At 35.4% G+C, this 16,890-nt stretch overlaps 1 protein-coding gene across 2 annotated transcripts in view; it reads right to left on the bottom strand.

Annotated features, from left to right (window-relative positions):
- PPP1R1C (protein phosphatase 1 regulatory inhibitor subunit 1C) overlaps positions 1-15,866 on the bottom strand; it is a 131,387-nt gene extending 115,521 nt beyond the window's left edge. Inside the window, exons 1-2 of one of the 2 annotated variants that reach the window (XM_023212459.2) lie at positions 15,500-15,866; positions 13,774-13,834 (exon numbers count right to left, since the gene is read on the bottom strand). In XM_023212459.2, coding sequence (XP_023068227.1) covers positions 13,774-13,834; positions 15,500-15,580 — 142 coding nt within the window. In that variant the 5' untranslated portion in view covers positions 15,581-15,866. Of the gene's footprint in view, positions 1-13,773; positions 13,856-15,499 lie in introns of both variants that reach the window. The other variant, XM_023212458.1, reaches the window with a different exon arrangement.
- Positions 15,867-16,890: the final 1,024 nt, after the last annotated feature.

Below are 16,890 nucleotides of genomic sequence, written 5' to 3'. Positions count from 1 at the left end.
AAAAAAAAAAAAAAAGAAAAAAAAAAATACCTTGATGAAAAGAAGGTTGTGGTGTGTCAGAAAAAATGCTAAGAAGAATATCAACTTTCTAAGCTGGAAATGAGGAAGGGGAGCTGGTACCTGCTGTAAGTTCATTGTTACGCAATATAACAGCAATATGTCCACAATGATACACATGTTAATAAGCACCCAGATAACAGAAATACAGAGAATATAATCTTACCTGACTCAGTCAGAAAATAATATAGCGGCTGAAATGTTGTAACGTGAAGCTATATATATGACTGCAAATGATTCAGTAGGGTAAAAGTAAGTTGTTTCTATAGATTCCTTGTGTATAAAGTGAGGGAAAGGAAGGCTATAGTACAAAGTCCACTCTAAAATGATTTCTCGTAAAATCATTAAGTTCTGGTTACATAGAAATCTTACCAGAAAACACATCAAATGGATTTTGGGGTGAAGTTGTATAATTTTAAATGCATCTGATATGTGATGAGCTGTTTGATTTTCAGTACTGACTGTAGGGTTGCTAACTATTCCCTGATAGCTTATGGCTAACAAAGGAAATAGTTTAAGGACAGTTACTGGATAAAATGTTTATTTTACAACTCAAAGGAAGTGAAAATAAAACCTAGCCCCTATTTATCTGGGCACATACCAAGTTAACAAAGAAGGAAAGTATATGTCCATCCAGTAGGACAAAGATGGTTACTATTTGATGGCATCGAATTGAACTCTTCAACACCTATATTCTTATAAGAAAGTAGCCAAATTGATTGTGTATTCAGTTTTCCAGCATTACTATTTTATTGACACTTTAAAATCAGATGTGAATAATTTAAAGAGAGCAAAAGAATAAAATTGGTCATTAAACAAAAGATGCTCAGTCTTTCAATTGTCCTCTGAAACTCAAGAAGTCCCAAAATCATTATTATGCAAAATTGTCTATGCATCTGCAGTCACTAATTACCCGTGATGCCTACCTCAAAGCAAGTCTATACTAAAACAGTGAGACAACCAGCTCAAGTCTTCTGCTAAAATTCATTCTTGTTGAGATGATTCCAAAACTTTGTTCAGCCTGTGTTTTTTGCTTCAAAGTCCACTTTAAATTATGCCCATAAACATTTTATGTAGGAGCTCATAATAATCCAATGGGTTATGCATCCGCGAGTGTAAGTACCTGTGAACTGGGAGGACAAGAATAAACCTTGTGGAACACTCAGGTTAGTTTTAATGACCTCTATTTTCCTTCCACAGTGAGAGTTGCTCCATCCTCAGAGCCTTATTTGCAGCCATCCTATTCAGAGAGGAATTATAAGGACTCACATACATGGATCTTTCTTCTTTCCATTCATATTAAATTTTATTAATTCCAAGATCTGTTCCTTCAGGACATTATCAGGTGACAGAAAGGCATTGGGCAATCAACTGGAGCAAATGCATTAATGGATCCAATCATTGAAACCGAGGGCTAACCTGATTAAGCCCACCAAGCTTAACCTGCCTTGTTTGCTTTTAACGGCTTACTTCTAGTTGGAATTAAAACCTAGATAGCTAAAAGTCACATTACCAAATAATACATAACTAAACTTTCATTAGCTTCCTTATAATATCTCTGATAATACCTCTGATGTGTATGTCTCTATGGTAACTGTTGCTAAAAATTGTTTTTCAGGAGCAAGGGGGCAAACTCCTGTCCAGTTCAAATTAGTCGAGATTACCGATCCTCCAACTTGGCCTGCCTGGTTGCCCAAAACGTGACCTTTTGATGTCAGGAGGCCGACAACCCCACCTTCAGATCATGCTAATGCCACTGTTTTTGGAACATCCATCCTATGAAGAGCCATGTAGATTGATTACACTTGGACAGAATTCTGATTATCTCACCTTTCCTACCCACCAATCACCTTTCCCCACACTTTAGACCAACCCTGTTTCTATCCTGTAAGTACTACCAAGCCCTGATTTCAGGGAGATGAGTTTGAGATTTGTTCTCTCATTTACTCTCCCAGCAGCCTTGTGAATAAAATCTTTTCTCTTTTGCAAAGGCCACCATCACAGTGATTGGCTTACAGCTAGATGGCATCATGGTGTCATGATGTATTATGCTTACTGGTGCAAAACATTCTAGCTGGAGTAGTCCATAAAGGTTTCATGAAGGAAGGGGAATTTGAGCTGAGTCTCACAGGACAAGAAGAACTGAAATGGAAGGGAAGGGACGATGACTGTATGTGCACAAATCGGTCATGTTTTGAGTTAACTAGAATCCAGATGTCCCTCAGCCTTGCAATTAATGATGGTTTAAATAAAGACAATGATTTTTTAAAAAAATAAATGGATATATATATGTATGAAAACACAGAGATGAATAAATAACAGGGTTCAACTCTAAGGAGGGAATAATGGATGATATTTATTTTTTTCTATTTGGTTATCTGATTTTTATTTTAGCTTGTAGAATAAAATATCTAGTATTGACAATGCTAAAACAGTCTTCTTAACTAATCAATACAAAAGAAAAGAAAAAAGTATAGAACTGCCACTTCAAAACCAACTCACTTTGGAATAAAGATGAAATGCATATTGGGATATATTATATCAAATAGAATCTCACATGGCCAAGCTACAAAGAGGAGCTTGTTTATATTTTATTCCATGAAAAAAACAAATAAAATAGAAAGAGTGTTGTGTTACTTATTTACAGAAATAAAGATGTTATTAATATAGTAGGAAGTGCATTGACCTTGGTTACACAACCTATGTGTACATTACAGACCTACTTACTGAAATAGCTCTTTTGATCTTGAACAGCTCACCCATCACCCTCTCTCTGTAAAATGGAGTTTAAATATTCATTTGATAGAGTTTGTAAGGACATATATTATAGAACAAATGGATTTGCCAACTATAAATCTACCAAAAGTAAGATACATTTCTATAACCCCCTTTAAATTTGCTTTTGGTATGTTTTTCTTTTTAAATTATTTGACTTGTAGCTTAGAGGCATTTTTTTTTCTCTTTTCTGTCCTAAACATGCTTCAAAATATATTTTGAATATGTTGCTTATTCTGTAACTGTCTAAATGAAAAGTACAGCTGGTGTTTGTCTTGATTCCAGTGATGGCTGTGTACTGTAGACCTAGAACGTGTGAAAATATTTGCAGACATCTCCAGACCCTTAAGTAAAAAATTGTCCTTTATTGGCTAAGTGAAGCAGGAACTCTGGGCTATTCACCAAGTAAAATGACCTGTGGTGGAAATTGAGATGGCCCATTTTAGCCCAATCATTCATGCTGTTTTGCTTCACTGAAATGTGATGGTGAGTGAGTCTCTGGCATTCTTTCTTGAAAACCTTTTAACCATTGGAGGCAGGTGAGAAGTGCTTAAAATTCATGAAGAAAGAGTGGATATTCTTAAAACTGTTTTGGGAAGCAAATCCAGCTTAAGCCTGATCCTAGTTGATCGGAAATCTTTACACATTTTGAAAAATTATTTTCAATAGGAAGTTCTCTATGGTAAATAAACAAGGTTCTTGTGTTCTGCTTTATGAGCCCTCCACAAAAATAAAGGAGTAACTTAAGAGGTAAAATTAACCATAATCTAACAATCATCTTCCTTTCTTCTGTTTGTTTCCTTTTAATCAAGTCTCAGCTTTAGTGCAGTTGTCAACAATTTGTGTAATAAGATTCTATAGACTGTGGAGGAAATGGCTGACTTATTCAAAAGAAAGAATGAGAATGATGTGTAGATTATGATGAAATAGATGAGCGAGTCATGAGAAGACTCCAGGTGCCTTATCTTAACTAATTAAAAGCTAGGGCAGGTAAATTACAGGATACAAATTAGAGCTTATGACAAATCAATTATGAAAGTAAAGCTGCCATAGTCGATCACATATCATATAATTATGTCTGCCAAAAGCCTCTCACACAAACCAGAATGGGCAAAGACCGAGCCTAGCATCAATAGTGTTGCCAACATGCATGATCTCACTTGATTCCAACAACACAACCAATGCCAGTGTTACCAGGATCCCTGCTTCCTGGAGGAGGAAACTAAGACTCAGACATTTACTCATGCCACAAGTGAAATCCATGGTCACTGATTCTAAGGCTAGGGTTCTTAGTCCTACACAAAACGGCCTGCCAGTGTTAAAGTGAAAGAAAACTAGTTTGAAAGTTATTGTGTGAGTTCAGAATAAAGCACTATGTGTCATAGACACAGCAGAAACAATAAAAACACATAGGACAGGTTCAACCTGTAGAATAGAGTTAACAGGAAAGACACTGATATATTTAAGGCATGAAGGAGAGAGAGAGGAGCCAGAGATGATCCTAACGTTGTTTGGTTTAGTGATTAGAAGAATGGGGATAAAACTAACTGAAATGCTGAAGTCAATAGTTGAAAAGTTGTCTTCAAATATGGATGATGCCTTTTAGTTAGACATTGACTTTCAGGTGGTAGCTGGAGGAGCTCAATTTCTACATCTAATTATAATACTTCTGTCCATAAATCATGAAAATGCACATATTAAACCTACTCAAATGAGAATATAATCTTAAAGTATTATTAATATTCAATACATGCAACTTATTCTTTAAAATACTCTTTTTTACTTTTTAAAAAATAATTTAATAAATCTCATTACTTGAATCCATGTCAGTAATTTCAATGCTTTTTATTCAAGGTTGGATTTAAAATAATACAATTTGCTTTTAATCTATTGGTTTTTAAATTCAAGATGTTAGAAACATAAAAAATTATTATTAGCTTATTCCATTTAAAACCTGAATTTTCAAAGCTTTTCAAGACACTTTGGCAGGTTCAGGCCTCTTTTGTAAGTCAGATTACTTAGGATTTATTACTTGGTTAAGTAGTCCACGTGGTGTCTTTTTTTACATACAGTTGGTTATCTACGTCTGTGTGCATCATGTGTACGCGTGTTCATGCATGTAAATATTTGTATATATATCTTCTAATACTCTGTTATTTATCATCAGACAGGGGAAAAAGCATAAAATGATATTGCATCATTGAGGTAAAGTATTCTAAAAATTGGATTCCAAAATAACTTCTCATTCTTCTATGTTGTGCATCCAGTTCTATTTTCACAAGCAAGTCAATATGTATTTACACGTAAAGAGTGTAATTCTAAAAATTGTTTTCCATAATGATGGAAAATTGCTGCCAGAGAATGAAAAAAATATGAAAGATTATAAATTCCCTAGCTTTTTAGTTTGCACAGTCCTTTTATTCCTCAGAATTATTTCCAAGGTCAAATTATAATTGTGTTCTAATCAAATTGTCAATATATATCTTTCATGATGTGGATTTTGGCAACTTATTTCATAAATGGCTTTGTTAAACACTAATTTTTACTATATCAAATTATTCTAAATGACATAAAGTAATTGAGCTAAATTCAAAGATAGTATTCTACCCAAGCCCAGAGAAGACTCACAGATACACGTGTAATATTTTCCAACATGTGCTGGGAACCCCTGTGTATTAGGGAAGATCTGAAGGGGCCCGAATGAGTATGGAGAGGGCAGAGACAGCACACAGACTAGGAGGGAGACGGTGAATTCTGAGCCCCCTGATTGTCACAGCTGGGACATTTGTTTTAGGACATGCCTTTCCCTCCATCTCTGGCTTTCACAGGTCCTTCCTGATCCCCAGATAGGCAATTTTTCTAAGGTGTCAAGGACAATGTGTTATATCTTCAGAATACTTGCGTTTTAGAAGTTACAGCAACAACTGTAAAAGGTAAGATTTCAGGTAGTATGGAAACTAATTTAGGGAGATACTTTCCAGTATCTCTAAAATCTTACCACTTAGGTGTTTCAACCTGTTATAGTGCTTTCTCAATGTCCTTTGCAGTTTTATCTGTTTAATTTGAAAGCCTTGGATGGAGCTTCTATTGTCCAAGTAGACTACAGTACCCATCACAGCCTACTGTCCTTCTCAGGGCCCAGGCTCTCATCCATGTCACCTGCCCAGGTCCCGGGGCATTTCTGCTTAAGCCCCTGGTAAATTCTGTCTGGAATTGTGTCTGGAATTGTGGAAAGCATGTCAGATCACTACTTAGTGGAAGTGATGCCTAGAAAATGATGAGAGAAAAGACAGAAAAATCCCAAGGCTCAAGGGCTTGCTCTTGAACAATTCCAAAAAAAAAAAAAAGAAAAGAAATTTAGAAATAACATTTTTCTATCAAGCACACAGCTTAGCTAGATTCATTGTTAGAGGTCCACTAATTTATGATCTTGTGGAATCTATCAACTAGAAGCAATTAGAAAGAACTGTTAGTAATTTTTTCTATCAAATTTGAAACTGAACAACTGTTAAGTTACTCAGAACAACTGACAATTATGTCATCTGTGTTTACTTCTATGCAGACACAAAAATGGGCATCTATTTATTCAATGGACTCAGACTAGCGTTCTTTGAAATGGATGTATTCTATATTTAGTGAAACGTAGTGGTGTGGGAAAACACATGCATTTTGGTAACACATGAGCCCAACTACCTCATGTGACTTCTTGGGCCTTAGAAGGATGAGCAATTTTTCTGAGGAAACTCAGGCAGTAAACAGCCATCTAAGATTTATATCCAGACATAAGTGATTCCAAAGCCTCTACTCTTAAGTATTATACGTCTGCCTCCCCAAAATAATCATTGTCATTTATCAGGCATCTAGTCTATGTATTCTACAACATTTTAATCTAATCTTGAAAAACCCCGTGATAGACACTTCTTTACTGAATGAAATATATTTTGTATTTTTGGCATATACTATTGGTTTTACTATAAAAATACAGGTATCAGATTGTAAATATGTCTTAGATAAGTTTCTCCATGTGAGTAGGTTGATAATTTACCTGTTTTATCCCCTAGAAGAGTAACATTGTGCTTTAATCAGAGCTGGTGCCAAAAAAGTTTGAAGGATTGGCTTTGAATAGTTCACAGGCATTTAACATCTACTCTACTAGTAAGTTGGAATAAATAGTAAAATTTTAGTTCTGACCTCAATCCTTAATAGCTTAAAGCCCAAAGATCAAAATAAGTCATGCAAATGCTTTATAGACCAGGAAGCATAATAAATAAGTGCCTCTATGCCTTGGCCAGAATTAGCTTTACTGTGGTTTCAGCAACCGGGATCTCTGTTATTACAATTGTATCATGGTACATCCAGACATAATATTCTCTGTTACCTAGACTACATGTTCCCAGAGGATTTAGAATAAGGACTCAATAAATCGAATTGAACGTATAAACCAATAAACAGCTTTAAGAGTAGAAGCTAAGAGAAGAATATTAGACTAACAAAACCAGACAATGGGTCAAATTATTCAGGGAAATCTTTTGCAATATAAGTGAGTCTTGTGCTGAAATTTATTTAAATTGAGAAGTTTGTGAAAAAGACGGACTGATTTATGCAAGTGAGTCAATCCAGACTAAGTCTTAAGAGTCAGCATAAGAGAACTGCTTCGATAAATAAAGGTTAGACAGAACATAGAACAGAGATGATGTATGAAAAGAAGTGAATAAAAATGGAGTGGAGTCAAAATTGAGCAACAAGAGTATCTGATAGATATCTCTAAAAGATTTTTATACTCAATCCTCAAATTTTTTTTTCTTTCTACATACTGTTGGAATATGAATTTCATTTTTGGTCAAACACAAATTTGCCACAAATATGTCAATTATTTGCAATAATGTTTTCATAACCTTATGAAAAACCTAAGCATCAGTAGCATGCTCATTTTAAAAAAATCTTAGGAACTCATATTTTACGAAAATTATATTGATAAACAGGGCATGCTCAGTTAAACCAACACTACAATATAGGATACATAATACTTCCACAATTGTATATTCACCTCCTGATGAATTAGAGGGTATTATAGATCTTTTTTTTTTTTTTTTTCCTACCCACTACTACTGTTTTTTGGGAAAACTATTTGCCAATCACTAACACCATATGGATTAGAAAAAAGCTGGGCCATTTTTGAATGAGAAATGCAGGTCCCTTTCATTTTTGTTTTTCATTTAATTTGAAGATGGAACTAGTTACTTTGAACACTTACAATGTAGCAAGCCTTGTCACTATAAAGAATCGGAACCTCATCTTTGGCTCACAATTATTCCAACTGATTGGGCTATTTGGCTGCACATACTGAAGAGTTAAGGGAAAATAAGTCAATTAACTGTACAGTACATGAATCGTCGAAAGCCACATGTGTAACTTTTTAAAACATAATTCAGCATTCAATAACTCATAAAAATAAATGCTGAGGGAAATAGGCTTTTTTGACAATTTCTTAAAAATTAATACTAGCTAACACTTCAATGATCTTCAAACACTGGACCATTTTTTTGTATTATATTGTCATTAATACAGACAAGGTAAAATAAATGCTGAGCAATCAGCAATGATTGTGGATTCAAATGAATTACAACCACGTTCAAATGAGACCATTTAAAATGCAACATAACTATGTGGACAATGGGCCAGTATAGCATTTATTTGAATACATTTAATTGGAGGTCCCTGGGGGTGGCTGGTACCTCAAGATCTGGGCCTGACAATGTCTTACTCATCTTTAAGAGTCCCCAGAAACTTCTCAGTATGATCCCTGGAGGCCAATTTTCTCTTGACAACACAATCATTCATTTTACAAAATAGAGGGACTCCATGAAAAGAGATTTTGTGCATGTGATGCCTTAATACTGAAATAAATTTCTACTTTCATTCTGTTGACCCTGAAAAACTTCCTGTTATTTTTGGATTAAAAAATCATCACCAGAAAGTTCTGGAGTCCCCTTTTGTTTTGAACAATTCAACCTTAGTCCAGCATTATTTTCTAGCTATCATCCAATGTCTCAGGAATCCAATCTAGAGGCTTCAAAATCTCAGTACTTTTTAACTTAGTTTCAGAATCCTGAAATGCATTTAGAAAGTAATATGCTACATATAGTATAAACTGTGGCTTCTTTTTCAGTTTGTAGAGCTGAATAGCCAAAGCAATTGGACATCTCAGTTCTCTCTAATGACCAGGCCTGCTATCAAATTTGAAAGGAGACAGTATGATATTTAGTATCGTATATCTCTTATGTCTCCTATTAACTAACTTTTGGGAACCTGAGGCATGTGAGAACAACCTTTGTTTTTATTCTTGATTTCAAAGGATATTTGATGCTAAACGGGTCAAAGATAAAGTCGATTTCCCCAAAATTTGGCTGTGATAGGAAGTTCAATAAATATACTCAAAAAACTATTTTACCTTATGTTTCGGATTCCACTTTTTGGACATACAGCGAGCTTTTAAATGACGTCAAAACTCCTGGGTACTTACCCAAATCTGCACTTAGCTCCAGGCCTCATACAGCTCACTCATGTTTAATAGGCATCAGGCCCATTAAATATAATTGTAACCATATTGTCTCTGCTTAATGGTAAATGGAAAACAATGGATGCCACAAACTTTAATATTCAGAAGACTTGGTCTAGACTGGCTTTTTACTGGAAGACTGTGTCCAGCTCTGGGCTTCAAAGGCAGAGCAATAGGGAGAATTCGGATAGAGTTTATTAAAGCCCTTAGGGAGATTGGGAAGAAAAGAAAATAATCATTCATTCATATTTTTTAAAAGGTGGGAAATGACTTTCTATCGCAGAGAACAAATGAAGAGTTATTTTGGAATAAAGTGGGGAATTTATGTTTAAGTTTGGTATAAGAAACTATTTTCTAACATCTGAAATTATCAGAGCTGGAGTTGAAAACCCCGGGTAATTATGGATTCTTCTCTGAGGTATATAAAATGGAGCGAGTCTCAGGGACTTGGGTTGGTTTATATACGTCTGTCATGAAGATGTGTGGCTAAAGTAGGTATTTTCTGAAATTATTGTCTAACTCCAGATTTCAAACGCTAGTAGCCAAATATACAGTCTATAGATGTCATGGAGTAAATTACAGAAAGTGTCTTTGCCATTTATTTCCCTATAGAGAGGATTTACACATAAGCAGGTCTGTAGATAAAAAAAAAAAAAAATGTATAAGAACCAAACCAGTTCACTGCAGATTATACAAAAGTAAAAGCAAACAGCACACAGTATAAGAATAGATAACAATGCTCTCCTGTATAACTTCAGAGAGCTTATCATAAAGAGGCCCTTAATCAGAAGAGGAACTGAAACACAGAGAGGCAATTTGCTACAAGGTCACATTGGTAGCCCCAGAAAACATTTGAAAAAGACGAAATATAGGGATCTTTGGCGATTCCTTATATCCCCTATCTCAGTTTTTCAGTATCTTTTTGCTGCCACCTGACTGTTGAGAGTTATTCCTAGGAGCAAATACATTGTTTCTGCTTTTTCTACCCTAAAGAAACACCTTTGCTATTAAATTTTCCCAGACCTCATGCCCTCAATTTAAAAGTTTTAGTTTCATTTCCCACTATTTTGAGTTAAACTGATTTACTAACCCATGTCAGAGGGTGATATATCCTTAACAGGTTAAGTATCTGTTTACATAGTGCTTGTACTGCTGAGAGTTCTAGGTTATTTGTTAGAAAGGGACTGATGGGACATTATGCTGCTCCTAGAATGCAGTTAATCAGGTGCCTATCTCATCTATGTGTTTAGACCAGCATAGATGAACTAGCAAACAAAAATCTGAATATACATGCTGAAATATCTTTCTATTTTTCCTCTACAAAATATAAACAGAATATATATATAATCATTCTTTCAAATAATCCTATAATTTACTCTTCCTGCAAACACTTCAAAAGATTTTTTAAAAAGCAATCTATGTCTATCTAATTCATTTAACAGTGATTGCAGTACACTGATCTTGTCATATGAATTGGAATGGTTTATTAATTGTGTTTCTATAACAAATAATTTAATTTTCTTTGCTTTATTAATTGACAATAAAGAAAGATTTGCAGGGTTTTGAATTTTAAGCAGCATTAATGACAGGTGAGTCCAAGAACAACCAATTATTCCCTGGCCAATTTCAGTGAATTGAAGAGATTTGTTTAGTTTTACCAGGATTTAAAGCTACACCCAGTTTTTGTTTTTCAAAGAACATACTGCTTTTGGGGGACAGGAGAAACAGTTGCTTAAAAATGGTCATTTAACACTCATGAGGGTTTTTGTTGTTACTTGTTTTGTTGTTTGATAGAGAGTCTTCAGATAATGTTTGGAAAAGAAACTGTTGGATAGTCCAGAAATATTTAGAACAGATGAGATTATGAAGATTCTGTTTTTCTTGTTATATCTTCATTCTTAAATATCACATGCAAATATTACATTCCCAAACACATCAGTTAATGACACCTAATCTGTGTTGCACTTTGCAATTTTTAAGGCATGTTCATGTTAACTCTTTTGATCATTACACAACCCTGTGATGCTGAAAGAACATTATGATCACTATTTTATAGATGAGAAAATAAAGCTTGGAGGCCGGGCACGGTGGCTCATGGCTGTAATCCCAGCAGTTGGGGAGGCCGAGGCGGGCAGATCATGAGGTCAGGAGATGGAGACCATCCCTGGCTAACACGGTGAAACCCCATCTCTACTAAAAAAAATACAAAAAAATTCGCCGGGTGTGGTGGCGGGCAACTGTAGTCCCAGCTACTCGGGAGGCTGAGGCAGGAGAATGGCGTGAATCCAGGAGACGGAGCTTGCAGTGAGCCCAGATCGTGCCACTGCACTCCAGCCTGGGTGACAGAGTGAGACTCCGTCGCAAAAAACAAACAAACAAACACACAAACAAAACCTTGGAGATATCCTTTTCCCAAGATCACATCACGTGGCTGGTTAAGACCAGTATCCAAGTTTGATTTGGTTTAGTGTTCTTTTTTTGCTGTCTGTTTCTTTGTTGTTGTTTTTGTTGTTGTTTTATCTTTAGAGTTATTTCCCCAATAAGCTTGGTGCTAGATCATTTTTATTGGGAAAACCTTAAGCTTTCAAGGGTTTTACTACAAAAATCCATCACTAGTCCAAAATCTCTAGTTGCCATGCACATTTATCCAAGTCCTATACACAGCCAAAAGCTTATTAATTCTTTGTAGACTATTCTAGTTTCCATAAAGGGGGAAGAAGATGCAGACAGGTGATTTACTAAAATACAGTAGTTCTCTGTGAGATGCTATTTGCCTCTAATTTGTCTCCAATGGTGCTTAAAAAACAGAGAAGGATGAGGTCAATTACATAAAAGGGACAATGCCATCTAGTGACTGGGAGATCTGACAAGAAAAAGGTTTCTAGAGAAAAACTGAATCTCATTCCTAGGGATATTTAAGTACAGTCCCTAATCTACTAAGATAAGTGGTACAGACAATGGATTTATTTTGTTTGGTCTTCCTTGTTTATAGGGCCTGAATGACTAGTCACATTATAAAGCCTTCACCATGTAGTGCAAACTGATATTTTCAAAGCCAGTGCCAGTGGAAATGTATGGGCTTCAGTATCAGAATTACCTGCATTTGTCTCTGGAATCCATCACTGAAAGTTTCAGGACATTGCAGAAGTGTCTGCTACTGTGAGCAAGGCAGTGATGGAAAATTGCTATAAAATTACCCCCGCAAATCAGGAAGACTTCATTATCTTCATACTTGTATTTATTTTTAAACTATAATTACATATCATTTGCACCTCTTATCTAACCAAATATAAGTAAGTTAACATTTATTGAGATAATATATTTGAAAATAATTTAAAATGCAATGGCACTCTAAAGTTATAGGATCAAGTTATAATTGTTTGTTTTCAACAGAAATAAATTAGCTTACTTATTTTCCATCACCTGAAAATGTTCTTGGATTTGGGCTAAAGGATGAATAGTCTGTTGTTGACTTTCTTTTTATATGTTTCTCTAATTAGAAAAGAGTCTGAAAAAGTCAAGGACTATTTCACCCTGGTATTCTTAGATCACTCACTACAGTCTATTATTAGACATATTATGTTTCCACTGTGTAAACTCCTTTTGTCCACCCATTATTGTTTATACCTGCAGAAAATCCAACACCAAGTTCTGCCTGGTTACAAATTAATGTCATCACCGTTCCTATCCTACTTGTATATCCAGAAGCAGCACTTCAATGTGAGACTAAAAATCACCCCGCTCAATAAGTAAATAATGTTTGTGGATTACAGATCATAGTCTTTTATCAGGAATAATAATGCAGTTTTCATTTTTACAGGAAATAGAAAATAAAACCTCAACAAATGGGTTTAGCCATTCAGAATGGCTCTCAAATAGGCAGTGCTGTAAATTGATCTGGTTACTTGTCAATTACATTATTCAGAGATGACATCAGCAGCAAAGCTGAAGCCAACTCTGGGTCATTGCCCACCCCATGTTAACCTTTTCCATATAAAAACCTTACTCTGTAAAGAGATAAGCATCTCTAGGGCTGTAATTTAAGCTTTGAAACCAAATTGAACAGCTTTCCTCCAGCCTCATTAATAAGCTGTGATCCAGGTCCCATACAAACACCTGAACATATGACAGCCAGTGCTAACAAAACATTTCATAGCATATCATCACTTGTGATATTCTAGAGGAAATACAGGCTGTTGCTTGAGATCATTCCTGTAATATTTATTTCTGATTCTGTTTATGATCCATTTTATAGATTAGTTTTCTAGAGCATTGCTAACTGAAATCCTAAATTGAAACTTTTCAGTAATGACATGTACTTTGATGTTCTTCAAACAATTCCATTCTGTTCCTTCAGTGTGAAACACATCATGCTTCTTTACCTGGGGGGTTATGCTCATCGAGAATCACAAGTGATGCTGGTGTAGGTCTTCTTTTCCTGATCTGTGAATGACAAAAGGTGAGCTAATATCAGTGAATATTAGACACTGCTCCAGGTTACTCTGCAGCTTGCAAAGACGTCTCATCCTCATCTTTTCCCCACATGCAAAAGCAAACTTCTGGAGGACACATGGAAGGTGCTCACTAATTTTATTTTGAAATAATAGAAAGCCACAGAATTGAACTGTCTGATAGAAGTATCACCCACCCTCTTTGACCAAAAAGCTACATTTCCACAGAAGAGAAATAATTATATAGAATTGAATGATACAACAGAAAATTAATTTACAGTGAAGGTACAGGGTTGACCTGATAATGTTAGTGGCTCACTTAGAGCCTCATAACATTGGTGATGCTTTCAAGATTCATTACACTTATTTTTAAACAGGATAAGGAAGAGCTTGCAAACCTATTTCTAGCAGGTACCAGAGTTAAATTAGCAGCATAAGCTTTGAATTTCAATTGATTTTGTTAACTTTTTTATTTTCTAGATAATATTTAGAACATAAAAACAAATGAAGAATAAATATGGATCTTATGAGAACATGTAACTTATTACAAACTCTAAAGTTTATTTTTCATTTTAAGAGTTACAGGAGCATAGTATTATCAGAATCCCTTGAATATAATATCCTTTATTTGTTTATTATATTCATTTATGGGTAAATTCCCAAAGTAAATGTCAGTAGGATAGAGAATACAATTTATCAATGACATCCCGTCCAAGATAGAAGCAACATCCCGTCCAAGATAGAAGCAACATTCCATTCAGCATAGATAGACACATGTTCAAGGTTACATTTATCTGGCCTGAGTCTAGGTGCATCTACATCAGATTGTCAAAACATCCTGAAACACTATGAGTCACGGATTAAATAATTATTTTTAAGACTTTATTTCAAATACTTGGAACAGGATTCAAAAATAATTTAAGTTTTAAGAAATGAATGGATTAGGTTGATGTCCTCATAAATTTCTTTGCTTTTGCCTCCTCACAGTTGCAGTTCTACGAGATGCCATTGCATCAAGAGTTGAAGTAAATCTGAATATGAAAGGTGATACAGATGTAAACCAATATTAGACACGGACAAAGAATCTAGGAAATGTTAAAATACTGTTTGTAATGTCTGAACAAAACAATTTTAAAATTGTACAAAAAGCTACAAATCCTCGCTGTAATATATTATATAAACTTATAATCATTGTTTTGGGTTCACAATAAAAAACATATGAAAATAAAGTATTCGACCTATAGTCTGAAACTATCTCAGGATTTCATGTTATTGCTAAATCAATCATTTTATTTTATACAAAATGAAATAAAATTTTGCTCATTTTGATAATTTTTTTGAAAGTTGCTCTAAATGTTGAAACTGTTATTTTAATGAGCAAAAATGAACAGATTTATGAATCCATATCTGAATTGCTTACAGAGCCATTTTCCCCTCAGAGGTGCCCATTTTGTATCATATGAAGTGCTACATTTTCGACAATAGTCCTCCCAATGCAATTTAAATGCAAGTATGTATAAAAACCAACTTATTTCTTGTTTACATATCTTGAAAGTCACAGCAAAATCAAGAGGTAAAGAACATTTCAATTAATAACAAGAATAGATGTTCATATTACCTTACGTACAGGAATTGTACCCCATGCAATTTCACTTACCTGCTCTGCTGCTTCAGGTGCAATCTGACTCTGGAATAAAGGCACAGCAAATTGTATCTTTTTGGGACTGTTGGGCTCCATGATAATGAAGATAATTAGTCAGAGATGTGAAGAGCTCAGAAAGACCAACCCTAAGTGGTGTCCGGATGTGTTTCCTCAGACACACTCCACTAAGCCACACAGAGTGCTTCGTAATAAATAGCTGTAATTCCAGAGCAAGCAAGTGAAGATGCCGAGGTTTGAGTAACCCCCTTCTTCAATATCCACGGTGATGCCTGGCTCGCCTGTTCCCCCACCGATCCCTTGGATCCTCTCAGCACAATACAGAAAGGAACAATATGCTAATTGTGTGCCTCTTCACTAATACACATGCCAAGCATTCACTCAGCAGCTAATTGAAAATGCAATGCTAGCCTTGAAGGACCCACTGCCCTGGGATTTGAAAGAATGGCTCTATCCACTGCACATTACTAACCGGCTGTTCAAAAGTGCAATGTAAGCTCCCTCTGAGTATTGCAGGGATGGGCCATTCATTATTGATGAACATCAAGCAGGAAGTTTTTAGAGTTGGGGGCAGGGTTTGGGTATAGAATCATTTCTCTCGGCAACTCGTAAGTCAGACACCTTTGCTATTTCACACTCAGCTACGAAACAGTTGAATGGCCGTGGAGGGTAAGCCACAACCAATAATATTAGCTATATTTATGCTATCACATCTGATTAGTTTAGACTCATCCTAGGAGGCAGAACATCTGTGGTGTAGTGAGGGCAGCATTACTACAGGGCTGAGCAGATCTTACTTGGAGTTCCATCTTCATAATTAACAAGTTCTATGGCCCGCAGAAAATTACTGGCTATGTCTAGGCCTCCACATTTCCATCAGAAAAATGAGAGGGTGGGACTCAATGACCTTTAAAGTCCCATTCTCTTCCAACATTCTAAAATTGTAGTTCACAGTTTTCATTAGAGTGGAAAGTATTGTACTGCTAAATTTAGCAAACAGCTTGGAAGTCACTGCTGCTTCAATGACCTCTATTTTATTTCCTGGTGGAGCCAGTTACATTCTCTGACTTGGAAGAATACAGAAACGACTGGAAAACATTAGTAGAAACCTAATGGTAGTCAACATTGTGACTTGTTGTCAATAGTAGAGATGTACGCAAAGATAAGGACTTGAAAAAAGCATGAAGTGGGTAATGTTCGGGTAGATATTGGCTAGTGGTCAGGAAACGGTGGGACATTAGCCTGATTGCCACATTAGTTAATGTCAAAGGGAGAGAGTAACATAGCCAGATGATCTTCATGCATACGAATACTTTTGTGAAGGAAGCATGAAAATGAAACTGTTTTAATGGAAAAGATAACTTGAGATCTCTGCTTTCTTGAGAGGC

Source organism: Piliocolobus tephrosceles, chromosome 11 (genome assembly GCF_002776525.5).
Source record: "Piliocolobus tephrosceles isolate RC106 chromosome 11, ASM277652v3, whole genome shotgun sequence".
NCBI classification, from domain to species: domain Eukaryota; kingdom Metazoa; phylum Chordata; class Mammalia; order Primates; family Cercopithecidae; genus Piliocolobus; species Piliocolobus tephrosceles.
This window is presented reverse-complemented; position numbering and strand designations above follow the sequence as displayed.